The sequence below is a fragment of the Alligator mississippiensis genome, chromosome 5 (assembly GCF_030867095.1).
Source record: "Alligator mississippiensis isolate rAllMis1 chromosome 5, rAllMis1, whole genome shotgun sequence".
Lineage (NCBI taxonomy): Eukaryota > Metazoa > Chordata > Crocodylia > Alligatoridae > Alligator > Alligator mississippiensis.
The window spans coordinates 121,542,653-121,557,308 of NC_081828.1; the positions used below are offsets into that span (position 1 = coordinate 121,542,653).

General features: G+C 43.2%; 1 protein-coding gene across 1 annotated transcript in view; it reads left to right on the forward strand.

Annotated features, from left to right (window-relative positions):
- The first annotated feature begins 2,448 nt into the window (after positions 1 to 2,448).
- The window catches only part of EGFR (epidermal growth factor receptor), a 235,064-nt gene continuing 222,856 nt past the window's right edge, over positions 2,449 to 14,656 (forward strand). Inside the window, exon 1 of the mRNA XM_059728641.1 lies at positions 2,449 to 2,863. Within this exon, the coding sequence (XP_059584624.1) occupies positions 2,749 to 2,863 (115 nt within the window). The 5' untranslated portion in view covers positions 2,449 to 2,748. The remainder of the gene's footprint in view (positions 2,864 to 14,656) is intronic.

Consider the following 14,656-nt stretch of genomic DNA (forward strand, 5'->3'; position numbering starts at 1 on the left):
TCCAGTGTAAACTGAATGGCATTTCTTAGTGGTGGAAAATAACAAATGTACTTGCTTGCCTTGCTGCTGTTTCTCCAGGGCTGGGTTTATTACTCATTTATTAAGTACTTAATAAAATGACAGGATTTGTACAACACATATTAATTATCAATGCAATGGTGTATAAACAACTGGTTACATATATGCCCAGTGCTAAGTGTATAGGGATGTCATTTAGTAGTTTAATTATATTGCTTTACTATTCTACTATTATATTTTATTTGCTATACAATAGATAGTAAATATTATGGATATCACAGTAACGCAGTATAAGCAAAGTACTAAATCTGTATAATTTATACACTATTTAATGTCTTGTCTGAGGAGGAAAATAGAAATAACAGACATGAGGCTTGATTCAAATTCCTTAGGGACATGACATTTTTACAGATTTTTTTTTTTTTAGGGGAAATTTTGATTTCTGTGAAAGGCAAAGGCCCCTATCCAGAAGACAAGTGGAAGCAGGAACATATATTTATACTATGGTAAAAAACTATTAGTCTGAAGTAAGGCCAGTGGCAAAGAGATTCTGAGTTTCCTGTGGAATAAGTGATGCACAGAAACAGTGGCATTTTTCTTAACTTTGTCCTCCTGTGTCACCAACTTTTTTAAGTAGTGGGGGTAAACGTACATGCAACGTGAGCAGGATCCATCCTGCAGAAGGCAGTGGCAAAACTCCAGTCCACTTGAGTGAGAGTAGGAGCTGGTACTGTGTCCTAATCTTTTAAATCATTAACTTCAGAAGGTAATTATTGACAAACTTGGCTTCTTCCCCCTGGGTCAGCTCCTTCTCCAAGCTTCTTAGCATTTTTTATTTCAACCTTTAGTAACACTCTATTTTGGAAGTGATGAAAACCAAGACTAATTTATCCTGTAGCTCCAATCACCCACAATTACCTTTTATCAGGTTTCTTCTCTCCCCCACCCCCTTTCTCTGATAAAGTTCTGGGCCAGCTGCTGCTATTCTCTCCTTGTAACCAGCATGATATAGCATTGCCTTTCTGCCAGCACACCTAGGCATGCACCTGAGGGAAGGGAAGGGAGTTTGATTTCCCTGGCACAAGTGGAAGGCAGGAGTCACTCCACTCAAGCCAAACTAGTTACCCATTCCCACTGGGGTTGCAGGTAGCCTCTGATATAGCCAGGGAAGGCACCAGCTCTGTGACTGGCTGAGTGAGGCAGTGGGGTCTGAGAGGTGGCTGGAATTTCACTGGTGGCTCTAGGCTGGTGATTCTCCATTGGAGGGAGAGATCCTCTCTACTGCTGTTGGGTGGGCAAACATAATTAGAAACCCAGAGGCTTCAATGATGAACCTGCAGGGCTAAACCTTGCCTGCCCTGTTGGGACCTGCTTGCCCTCTTTGCAACAGAAAAACAGTAGCAATAAGAGTAACATTGTATGCGTGACAGACCAGAAGTGATGTGAGGAGGCAAGGATTTCTGCAGGCGATCTGTTTTATTGGAGCAGCTATGGAGCTGGGATAGAATTAGACAAGATTTCAGACCTCCTTCCTGATCCTCCCCTATTCCTCCCCCTTTGATAGGCCTTGATCTCCCAGGACTTGGGTGCTTTTATCTGCTCAGTGTGTCTGCTAGACCTGCACATTTCCCCTCACCCCTCCTCTAGGATGCCTATATTCAAAGACCTAAGGAAGGTGGTCTTAAACTGGAAAGCTTCAGGGTTTGAATTACCGGGGGAGCTCCATGGCTGAGCCACCCCATAAGAGACAGAAGCCCCCCCACCCTGTAAGAGTTGAAAATCATAACTTGAGGGGAGGGTCTTCGTTTTTATTATAGCATCATGATAGGCACCCCAATTTTTTTTTTCCAGCCCCCTCCAAGAGTCAAAGTGTAATCCAGACCCTGGAAAGCTTGCCTCCCTTCATTCCGGGTGGGGGGGGGGGCAAGAAAAATATCCCCCTAGGAAATCCTGCCTAACAGGTTTGAAAGGGCACGAGGAAGCAGGGGAGGTCGCCAGAGCTGTGCTGTGAATTGGGACTGCCTTTGTGTCCCTAACCCCTATGGCTTTTCTATACAAATGTGGGAAGTCCCAATTGCAGCTGGTGCCTGTTTCTGGGAATGCAGGGTTGGCACCTCTCTTCCCCCTAGGAAGTCCTTCCTTTTGCAAGAGAACTGCTCTGTTTTCGGTCTGTGGTGGCTAAGGAAGAGCTTTTCTTGAGCGCGGGGTGGGGGCTCCAAGGGAGAGGCGCCTTGAGGGGCATGAGAGCCAGCTCCAGGCCCGGGCAAGCCGGGCCGCCTTCCGTCAGAGCTGGCCGGGAGAGGGCGCCGAGGCGCCCGGAACAGGGGGCAAAGCCCTGCTGCCCCCGAGGAGGAGCTTGTCCCCGGCTCCACCCCGCCAGGTGAGGCAGGCGGTGGGGGTGGCACCTGGCGGGGCAGCAGCGCCAGCGTCCCCGCCCCGCCGGCAGCAGGGGAAAGTTTTGGCGAGCGAGGCGGCCCGGGCGGAGCTCCCGGCGGAGGAAGACCGCAGCCACCCCCGGCCCGACCCAGCGCCCGCGTGGGGCCGGCGGCTGCGACCCGCAGCTCCCCCCTCTCCAGCCCAGCCCAGCAGCAGCGCCGCCTCCTCCCGAGTCCGTGCCCGCCCCCCTGCAGCATGGGCAGTGCAGTGGCGGCCGCCGGGAGCCCGGGCGCGCGGGGCTGAGAGCAGCAGCACCAGCCACGGGATTACAGCAGCAGCAGCGGCAGCGCCGGGATGCGGGACAGCAGGAGCCGCCGCCTGGGCGCAGGAGCCAGAGCCGGCCGGGCCGGGGCAGCCGCTATCCTGCTGCTGCTGCTCGGGCCGTGCTCCGCCGTGGAGGAGAAGAAAGGTGCGTGCAGCCCCCCAGCCGCGGGCTCCCCCCCTCGTGTGGCTCGAGGCCCCCCAGGCGGGACCCCCCATCCCTCGTTACGTTCTGTTCCCCCTGTGTTATCCTCGCTAAGTTCTGCCCCCTCTTGGAACGCTCGCTACGTTCTATTCCCCCCGCCCCGCGAACTCTCACTACGTTCTATCCCCCCCGCGGAATGCTCGCGGCGTTCTATTCCGAGCCCTTTTGGAACCCTCGCTACGTTCTGTTCCTTCCCCTCGGAACGCTCGCCGCGTTCTATATCCGCCTCTTGGAACCTTGGCTGAGTTCTGCTCCTGGCCGAGGGGCGAGCGCTACGCGCGCCGGCTGTCTTTATGAATGAGCCGCGCGTCTCTGGCGGGCTGTCAGCTGGGCGCGTGTGTGTGCGTGTCCCTGAGCGGGCCCGGGCGGTTGTGACAGGGGCTGAGGCTTCCATGGGGAACCGGTTGCAAGGCAGGAGGAGGGGGAAGAGTCCCTGGCTGGTCCGGCTGGCTCTTTTGTAAGAGCAGGCAGAGCAGCTTCGGTTCCAGGCAGAGGCGTCTTTATCTTGAACATCTGCCAAACACTTAAAAAAAAATAAAACTTTTTTTTTTTTTTTAAAGGAAAAAGCCGGGAAGGAGGGGGGAGGGGACACTTGTGGTTTTTATAAGGTCTGATGTGGGAGCTGGGCTCAAGGGGATCTGCATCTTGTGCCTGGCAAAACCATCGGGCAAAGGAGAACCCCACCTTTTTTGAAACTACTTACTAGTTGCCCTATTTGAATCCCTCAGGAGTGAGTTCATACCCGCTGTGGATATAACAAGGGCAGGTTATTTTCCCTCCTCCCCTCCTCCTCTCCCCCCTCTTTTTCCTTCCCCCTTTTCCCCCTTTTTCCTCCCTTCATTTTCCCCCCTCAACTTTTTTTTTTTAAATGAAGTAAGTGGTCTCTGCGCTGTGGCCCAGAGAAAACTCTTATCTGAGTTGCAGAGACTCTACCGGATATATATATCCCTATGGATAAACACTATAGCTTACATGCTGTTTAAAGCAAGCTTGCAAAAATCAGGTAGTAGTTGTCTTATGATTATAACGGGTTGGCAGTAAGGAAATGGGGACCAGCAGGATTTATTCTCAATGTGCTTGGTTTGGCAATAGCTCTTTGAGTCTGAAAGAGATCAAGACCTAACGTTGTTAAAAGGCAGTACTTCTTTTGGATGTCCTGTTGGCTCAGTTCATTTTTCACTGTAATGTACAGTCACTAAAGACTAGTAGGAAAGTGCTTGTTTGCGCTGCTGTTGAAGTAAATAATAAAACTACCATTGAAATTAGTAATGCAGGAATCCTGCCTTACTTGAGAATTGTAAAATAATAACTCCAAATGTTAATTCTAAGTTGTCAGAGGAAGGTTGAACCAATGTTCTTTAAGACTCCCAAACTTACCTCCTCAAAATCCTGTTGGCCTTTTGAACCCATGGACCCTGAAATGCAAAATGCAGTCGCATTGTCATGAACCTGCCCAGCAGTAGAAAATGATGAAGTGTTATAATAAACTTTTTTGGACATATGTTTTCAGTTGGAAATACTTGCAACTAAACCCATTAACAGTTTTATTTGAACATCACTACATACAAAGAGCTGATGTCTCAAAAAAGGATGCTAACACAATGTTTGTTAGAAAATTATTGAAAATGGACAAGACTTAAATTTGTTTTGATCACGGAGATCACTTTTAATAATAGTTTTTATCTTTTTCCAAAATGTTTGAAGAAAAAAACCCTTAAATATGGCCGGGGGAACAACGAAATACTTTGTGATGCTGCTGTGCTTTAAAAAACAAACAGGAATTGTGCACGTTCTGAAACCAAGCAAGATGTGGTTCTTGAAGGCTTTTATGGATTGATTAGGATTAGTCTGTAGCTTGCATACAATAGTATAAACTGAAATTATCACAATAAAATTCATTTGGTCTTTCCCTAATGCATGGATGAGATCAGAAGCTGCTGGGTGGCAATAGGAACAATATTTACTGTCTAGGGAAGCTGATCAATGGTAACTTGGAGTGTAACTGTTCAGTGGTAGCACAATTCAAATAAAGTGCTTTTCACTCTTGTATCATCAGTTTTGTGCTGGTAATTTTTATTTTCTGTTTTTGGCTATTCTACTGTGCACTGTAGCAGGGTGGATCTGACAAATCAAATCCATTTAAATCCTGATTTAAAACACAATTTAAATCATGCATCAGAAGTCTCGATTTAATCATTGTTTTCTACAAAAAGTGCATTCTTGTTGTTTGATATCCTTTATTAATTGAACTTCTTGAAACTTTGCACTTTTAGAGAAAGGTAAGGGCCTGACTGTGTGTGTACACACTTGCAGAGAGACAGAGGGCTGATGGGTAGGTAATCAGGTTTGTTATCTCTCATCTCCATATACTGCTGTTAACAAGGATGTTATCTCTGGAGACAACAAACTCAGTCTTATGCCTGAAGAAGGGCAGTTATGCCCAAAGGTTTGCAAAGAACAATTTTTCCAACTATTTAGTTGGTCTAATAAAAGATAGCACATCTGCCCAAAGAACCTTGTCTGCCTATGATCTTTGGAGAGACAAATCCATAGTTTGAGAACTGAAACTAAGCATCACAGAGATGCTTAACGGGATCGTCTAGACTAGAGGCTAGACTCTAGACTGAGCACTGAGTACCATTGGGTAGAATGGTTTTCTTTAATTTTTACTAATCTATATAGGAGCCACATGATTGGGCCCCTAATATAGTCCATGCCTGTTGTGACCTATATGTAAAACTTGTAAAAAGGTTACGTGAATATATTGTCTCAAATAGTGCATAATTAGAAGTTATAATCCCTATTCCATGATGATATCTTTGAACTTTAACGTATCTTAAAACTATCTTTATGTCAGTTTATTTTTTTAAAAGCATGTTAACAACAAGAATTTAAAAATATGATTACATTTAAAAAACTTTTATTTCAGATGTTTTATTTTTTAAATAAAATCATTGATTTTTAACCACCCTGCACCATACAGTAATGAGGAGCATCCCAACGTTGTACTTTGGGCACGTGCAAGGGGAAATGTTTGGTAGTCATGAATTGTAGAAGTCCTGTTTTGGTTTCCCATTGTATCCAGCATGTTGGAGTTCATTACCTTCTAGGTAATGTTTTAATTGCATTAGTTAGGAAGCTGAAATTGTTAAATTGGTGCAATCTTTTAGTGTGGATACAGTGATAGAGTTTACAGTGGTGTAGCTTGTTTTGGTCAAAAACTGTTTGGGGACCAGCCTTTACATGAGTGCCTTAAGTACAAATAAAACGTCTTATACTCATATTAGTATGCAATTCTGCGCTTTCAAGGTAAATTTCTGCTATACAAGGAGGGAGGGATAAAGCAGTAAAAATTCAGGAAATGTACACTCAGTTCAACCCTTGCTTTTCATACTTTTGGTAAGGATTTGATCTTTTTCATGGGGAGAAAGTTGGGTAGAGATGTACCATACGGGAAAAAGGTATTGTTGGTAAGATGAGACTCTAAAGTTAAATGTGTCTGTTTGAGATGAATAAACTATACCCAGAGATGAAAACAGTAAATGCTAGTATGTTTATTGCATTATGGGTATATATTCGAAGCTTTACAAGCAAGTAAGGAAACAAGGTCCCTACCTTAGAGACTTTGCAATCCAAGCAGTCCATTGTAATTCACTTGTTAATTTAGAGAGAGTCTTTCAGGGAGTGCCTCATAGTGCTGTCAAGGTTCCTTGCGTGAATTTGATATCTTTTATTAAACCAAACCAAATGGTTGGAGAATAGTTATTAAGCAAGCTTTCGGGTTCAAAAACCCTTCGTCAGGCATCATAGTGCTGTGATGTTCCTGAGGGGTGGTTTTTGCATTTGTATGGTAAGGTTTACTGAAATCTTTGTGATATGCCAGTTTTAGGCAGTAGTACAGCTGACTGGCCAAACCAGTTTGTTCATAGGGCTACAAATTGCTCCCTTGAGGTCAAACCATACTTGGTCAGGAGCTCTTCAAGAGCCAGCATGAGGAATGTGAAGCTGAACTTGCTTTACTTAGGATATTAATATCTGGACTGAATGGCTTGTATGAAAGTTGCTGGTATTCCCACAAATGCTCAGCTTCCTCTATGTCTATGTTCTGATGATGCATGTGTGTATCAGAGGGTATAGTCACCTTGCACAGATGACTTGCATTTGAGAGTTGTGCTAAGTTAACAAATGTGCAACATTACTAAGCAGCATGCTATGCAATGTGCTTGTGTACCCTACACATAATGAATATTCCTGTTTTCATAGTTCTAGAAATGTACTTCAAATTGTTATTTAGGCCAGAAACTTTTATGGTGCAGTAATGTTTGTCAGAGATTTGATTTTATGATGTTTCTTTTCCAGCAAAAGCTCTGGTTTGGATACAGTTCCAGCAGCATGAAAATGCTTTTTGCCATTTTAGGGAACCAGAAGGAGCTATATCAACAAAAGCACTTTTTTTGGTATAAGCCATTTCTTCAGCTTTTAAAAAAGTTTTCCCAGTATAGTTTAGCAAATCCTCCTAGCATAGTAGACTAAGCTTTCATTGTGGAAGTTCCCACAATTACAGTTTAGGCAGTCTACACTAAGAGTGTTTTCCCTTCCCATTGCTTCTCCCCCGGTACAGGGATACCACTTTACTGACAAAACACTCCTTGTGTGGATGCAGCTTAAACCAGCAAGTTATGCCTTTACTTTCCTCCATCAGCCACCTCTCCAGTAGAACAAGTTATACTAGGAAATGTGCAGTTTTTCCAGAATAATGTTGTCTACTAAGTCAGCTTCTGCTTGTACAGCTATTTCGGTTAAGTCCACACCTCCTCACATGTCTGGCTGACATATCTAGGAATTTATAGTACAAACATTACCATAATCTTGTCTTCCACCTTGTCAGTATTCGAAAACAGGGTAGAGCTTTTAGTTGCAGCCCTGGTTGAAGGTGTGTTCGATCTTTCTCTTACCCAACCCTTAAAGTTATGTCAGCACAGTGAGGAGTATGAAAAGATCAGACCCTAAAACTGATCTAGATTTTCTGGCAGAAGTGCATCCACGTCAGGGGGTTTTCTCCATATCACCTTTAATTATTCAGTGAAACACATAAAGATAGGGACTGGCACTAGAGTTTTATTAGGTTTGTGTTGGTTTAGATCAGAGGCAGGCAATTATTTTGGGCAGAGGACTGCTTACTGAATTTTGGCAAGCCCTCGAGGGCTGCATGACAGGCAGCCAGGGGCAGATAAATAGTAATTTTCAAAATTTTTTAGGGACCCCGCGGGCCGGATAGAATGGACTGGCAGGCTGCATCAGGCCCATGGGTCGCATTTTGCCCACCCCTGGTCTAAATACTTGGCTCTTCAGCTAGGGACAGAAATTACACACAAATCAGTATAAGTGATCAGAAATCAGTTCAGATCAGTACACAACAGAAGTTCAGTGTACACAACCTGCTTTCAAAATGGCTGAAACCAGTTTAAGATAAACCTGGATGGATGTTACAACAAAAGCTCTGTTACCCAGCACCCATGGGGAATGGGGGGTGCTGGTTAACCAAATATGCTGGTTACCTGGTCCTTTGCCTGGTCAGGCAAGGACGCCCCTCCTGTTGCGTCCAGTGCATCCACGTCTCGTATTAATCGCGCTGCCCCTCCTGCCCCTCCCCTGGTGTCAGTGTGCTGGGGGACAGGGAGGGGGGGGTCCCATGCAGGCTGCTTTGCCCCGTGCCATGGCCCAAAGTAGGACTTGGAGAAACCGGAAGTCCCAATTCCGGTTTTGCTTTTGCCATGTTGAGTAGCGTTCCGGTTAATAGAGCTTGCCGTTTAATGAAGTGCCGGATAATGCGATTTTTACTGTAGTATCAGACTGAACTGATTTAGGTTAAATTGGTTTATTGAACTTCAGTCGTAGATCCCCTCCAGATTCAAATTAATGTGCAGCCCCCCCGGCTTCCAAGGATGCTTTGCACCTCCCCTGCAAGCTCCCTTCCCCCAGGGTGGGTAGGCTAGCTTTGGTTCAAGCTGTTTGCTCCAGCCAAGCGTGGAGGCACGCTCTAGTGCCCCCCAACTTCTGTCTTGGGCCATTGCAGGCATGGGGCTTAATTTCAGGAATTACAAGTGAATGTCTGTTCACTTGTTTATTGGTTCAGCCTATGTAGCTTAGACTAACCTGCAAAGATTGAATCAATTCAGCCACGGGCTTTTTGACTTCCTGTACTTTTTTTATGCCCATGATTTTATGCTACATATTGGGGAGTCTTGTTATTTGATACCTTGTTTGGACTCTGTCATAGTAAATTGACTGTCCTTGATAGATTTATTACCACACAGGTTCTCCCTCTTTGATTTATATTGTGTTTTTTTTCTTTGCTGGTTTTTCATATGCACCTCAGTGGAAGGAAGGGGACTATGGTATTTTTAAATAGTATGGCCAGTCTGAAGTCAGAGATCCTTTTTGTCCATACTAAACAGTCTACTGTAACAGTTTCTGTAAGTCTCGACTTCCAACTATGTCAAATGGGATTAAAATATTTCTTTATTTGGGATTTAATTCTGGCAGTTTAAATTAAATTGGGTAGCACCGGTTTTGCAACTATTCCTGGAGTAATTGGCATGAATAGGGGTGACAGAACTGGCCTCTACATGAATAATGTGGGTGCATTTGTACAGTGGAGTTCTCAAACTTAGTCTTGTTGCACTGAGGTAGCCATGGCACACCTTGGCTGTTTATCTTACAGGAAAAATATCCATGTAGGGGTGGCATCATTGTGCTGCTGATAATTGAATGAAGTATTTAAAAATATTTTGCTCCTTTAGACTGAGGAAATGCAGTGGCCAAGAAAAGGGCTGAAGTGTGTTAAGATTTTTATTTTTTTTTAAATGAAGAGTCAGAGCTTCATTTTGAAAGTGCAAAATAAAGGTGTTTGCTTTGGAAATTTCCCCTCCTTTTGTGTTTTTTTTACTGAAACTATTCACTGAACTTGCTAATGACTTTGATGACTACCAAATGCCATTTTTTGGCAAATATTTTTTTTGGCAAAAAATTGCCATATATTCTTATCTAAAAGGCATATGAAACTAAGAACAGACCATTACATTTGGAAGCCCATGTGACATCCTCAAAGCCTAGTGAAAACATTAACTAATTTGCTGCTGTGCAAAGAAGCTAATGGCTTGCACATTAGTAGTAGCAGGAAGAAGGACTTAAATATACCAAGCATGTTAACAGTTCTCCTATGGTCATTTAAGTTTATTGTATGAATTTAAAGCTCTCTCCTCTGTGGTGGTTGAAGCTTTGCTTGCATGTCCTTAATATGTTGCAAGGCTGCTGCACAAAAGGATGACAGACACCCTTGCTCATAGAATCATAGAAAATTAGTGTTGGAAGGGACCTCAGGAGGTCATCTAGTCCAACCCCCTGCTCAAAGCAGGACCATCCCCAACTAGATCATCCCGGCCAAAAGCTTTGTTTAGCCAGGTCTTAAAAACCTCCAAGGATGGAGCTTCCACCAACTCTCTGGGTCACCGGTTCCAGTGTTTTACCTCCTAGTGAGGAAATTCTTTGTAATATCTAATGTAAACTTCCCTTGCTTTCCTTGAGACCATTGCTCCTTGTTCTTTCATCTGCCATCACTGAGCACAAATCTAGCTCCATCCATCCTCTTTTGAACCCCCCTTCAGGTAGTTGAAGGCTGCTATTAAATCCCCCCTCAGTCTCCTCTTCTCTAGACTCAATATCATTTTAGGCATTGAGAAGCATTGCCAACCTAATATACCAGGTATCCCATGCTATGAGAGCATTCCTAGCGTGGACTTAAACAAAAATACCAGTTTAAGTTTATAGGCTGGTGGAAATAGGAAGTGGACACAGTTTAGACCAGGGGTGGGCAAAATGCAGCCCGGGGGCCAGGTGCCCGCCAGGTCATTCTAGCCGGCCCATGGGGCCCCTAAAAAAATTTAGAAAATTAATATTAATCTGCCCTGGGCTGCCTGTCATGTGGCCCTCGATGGCTTGCCGAAACTCAGTAAGCGGCCCTCTGCCCAAAATAATTGCCCGCCCCTGGTTTAGACTTTTTCAATAACGAAACTTAACTGAACTCTGATGGACAGTTGCATTTAAATTGGGGTAAAACTATACCAGTATTAAACTGGTATAGGTGTTGGTGCTCCCTTTTATGCCACTGTAGTAGCTATTTAGCAGTAGCTATGCTGAATGCAAATAGGCTCTTGTTGGCTCTTCTGGCACTTTGGGGATGAGTGTGCCTACTATGGCAGCTACCCAGGAAGAGCTTCAACTTACACTGGTGTACAAAACCCCTGTAGGTTACACCAGAGTTTTAACATGCTCACATCCTTACTGGAGCAGTAGGTGTGCACCAGTTGGCTCTCTTTGGAGAGCAAGCTTATCAGCAGGTGCCCAGTGCCTCATTAGGAAAACTACTTAACATCAGTTTTGGGAGGTAACTTGGGCAGAGCAGGTGTGATGGCCTGCTTTACTGTTGTACTCAGTGTGGTCTTGAGGCAATGTAGAGATGAGGTGGTTGCCTGATCCCTGCCAAAATTGGAATTTGGGATTCTAGCACCCAGCTCCGTTTTCTAATTGTTAATCAGCATTGCCTACCACCAGTGGCAGACCGATCAGGGGGGTGGGAAGGAGCCATGGCCCATGGGCCAGGTCCTTTAGAGTTCTTGTTGCACAATGTGACTTGAAGTATTGCTACGAGAAGGATTTGGAATGCAGCCGCAAATGCAAGCATTGGCCCTTGGGCCGTAGCAGGTACATCACTGCCTACCACTTAATGCAATCAACCCTCCACTTCTCCACTTTATACTCATCCACTACAGCACTTTTCACTGATGAGGCTATAAAGACCATTTTAGCAATTGCTGGTTTTGCAGGCATTGTGTGCTTGTGCAAACTGGTGCAGCATTTAGCAAGATTTGCATCCCAGCACCTGAATGAGTATTTGGATTATGATCAGAGGATAAATAATACTCTGCCTTCACCTGAGATACCTTACTGAGAATATGCCTGGTTTAATTCCTCACTGTTAAAATGCATTAAATGTATTATATGTAAAAGTTTTACTTATTTTCCTATCCTCATTGCTGCTGCTGCTGCTTTGACACTGTAGTAAAATAATTTAGAGCCAATAGAGCAGGTCCCTGTGGATACTTAAATAATAGAAGGCTGTAATTATAGAGCCAAATTCAGAACTGGTGCAAGCAGATGCCTTCCTACACATGTTCTGAATTTATCTCCCCATCACTCTCTCCTGTTGTAAATGCAGCATAGCTTTAATGGTAATTTATAAGAGCTTTACACAAACCATGCAAATTTGGTCTTTGGCTATGCATCCACACTAGTAAGGTTAGTGGAAATTGCATGCACAGTTGAGAGTGGAGTTCTTCCCTGAGTGCAAAAGAAACCTGTTCTCTTAAATACTATTCATTCATTGCTCTTAGTGGTTATGTCTGCAAAATCTCTAAATGATTCTTTGGTCTTGAAAATGCCATGTTTTCTCATTGCATGTGTAGTTTAATTGTGAGCCTATTTTTGAATGATCTATTTTGAGAATAGAACTCCAGGTATAAAATAAGCTTGTACAGCAAATGCACATGGGCTTCCTGACACTAATTTGATAGTGGAAGAGAAGAAGGCAGGGCTAGCGGATGAAACTTGTTTTAGCAGTTTGGTCAGTTATTTCAATACTGCCTTCGGCAAAGAAGAGGTTATTTACATGAATCAGCAGCTAGTTTCTACAATTCAAATTGATACACATTTCACCTTTATTTGGTTGAATAAATGACCAGCAGGAAAGGAGACAGCTTCTAAAATTAACATGTTATGCTACATCTCATGTTATGTCCTTTTTTTTGGATTAGCCTGAATTACCATTTGAATAAAGTATGGGATTTTGAACACAAGCCGCTTAGAAAAGGTTTGCATTAAAATAAATATGCTTCATATCGGTGACTATAGAGCTAGATCTTCAGCACCTCATTGCAATTTTTTCCTTCAGTTTCTGTACAGGTTGTTGATGGCCAAAATACTTTTCCTCTACTTCCATTTCTATAATACTGGAGAAGAGTTAGGCAGGTTCCTCTTGTTTTTCTACAGTTGCTGCTCCCTTGGCTGTCCTCCCTACTACCTTCTTGCTTCAGTGCCTTGTATATTCCAGTGGGTGCACTGGGTGCATCCTTCTGCAGGTAGGGAGCAGGTATTATCTCAAGTGCTACATGATCAATCCATTCTCTACCATCATAGGATGTTGTATATTATCCTGACTGGACTTCTGATTATAACAGCACTTTTCCAAATAGTGGCCAGGTAAAGGGTGGAATATTCTGCTTTTTTCCCAATTTTATAATTGCTAATTTCTTCTTCTTCTAACAACTTTATTGTGCTGTTTAAAATTGCCAAATGAGTAGTGGTTATTGTGAAATAAGTTGTTAAAATGCATATGGACACCTAGTTACAGTGTTTGCCTGGCTATCCCTTGCTTGCTATCTACTGATTTTTTCTGATTCTGTGACACTGTATTTTCTCACATTCAGTGCACACCTCCCTCTTCCAAAAAAACAATTGCTGGAAATCGCAGTGTGCACTATCTGCAAGAAGCAAAACTAGTTTCTGCCTTAGCAGCCAAAAGCAAAAGTTAAAATCTGCATGTGCACGGAGCAGAACAGTGAGTAGGCCTGTCTCCCTAGCTGCTGCTCATCAGTTATTTAGTATAAGGACAGATATTTTTTTTCTTCTTCTTTTTGCCTTTCAAAAAACGAAGTATGTATTTTATTCCAGATCATGTCATGTGTGATGAAATACAGCCTATCTAAAATAATACCAATTAACTAGGGTAAGGATGCATGCAGTGCACCAGGGCAATCACAGTGGCCTGCCATAATTCATAATTAGGTTTTAATTCATTCATTGCTGCTGGATGACGCTGAAAAATGTGGGAGGATTTGAAAAGTGAGCTGTTGAGGCAAATTACTCTTTGTCACCTGAGACTGTGAGCTTCTGTGAAGTCAAGTTTCCTGTTTCTGATGTAACAAACTTCCTTAGTGGAGGCCCTCCAGTGGAAAGTGTACTTTTCCAGTGGCCCTCAGTAAAGTTTGTGTGTTGAACCACTGAACTAAGGGATAGATAAGGGATACTAAGGGATTTTTCCATAGATAGTATGGTTCTACTGTTTGGGAATGGCTAGAGTTCGAGGACCCAGTAGATGGGTTGCCATCCTCTAAATATTGCTAATTTCCATTTGGTGGCATGTAACCCCTGGACACTCATGTAATTCTTTCTTTTTGCCTTCTTCCTCATCAGCTAATCAATAAATAGATTATTGAGGGATTTCTAGGGAAATAAGACTATAAAAATACAGGTTTTTTATATGTAGCTAATATTTCTTTTGATAATGGAAGTTCATGTTGTTTTCTTTTCTCCTACTTGAAAGTCTTTTCACTGACCCTCTAATCTCCTACATAAATTGTAAGTCTGCAAAAGAAATTCTTATTTGTTTCATTTAACATTTTAGTGAGAAGGTGAGACTATCATTTAAAAAAAATAGAGAATAATACTTGGGAAATTTAAGTCTAACTTTCATTTTGGAAATGTGTGGATTAATATGATCTATCAAAAGCCCCTGAAAATGTATGTTAAATAATGGTGCACTAGTGACTTTGTGTCATTGTGCATTGTCAATAAATGATTGAACAGGAATTTTGGTGCTTCCAGCTACAATAGCCAGTC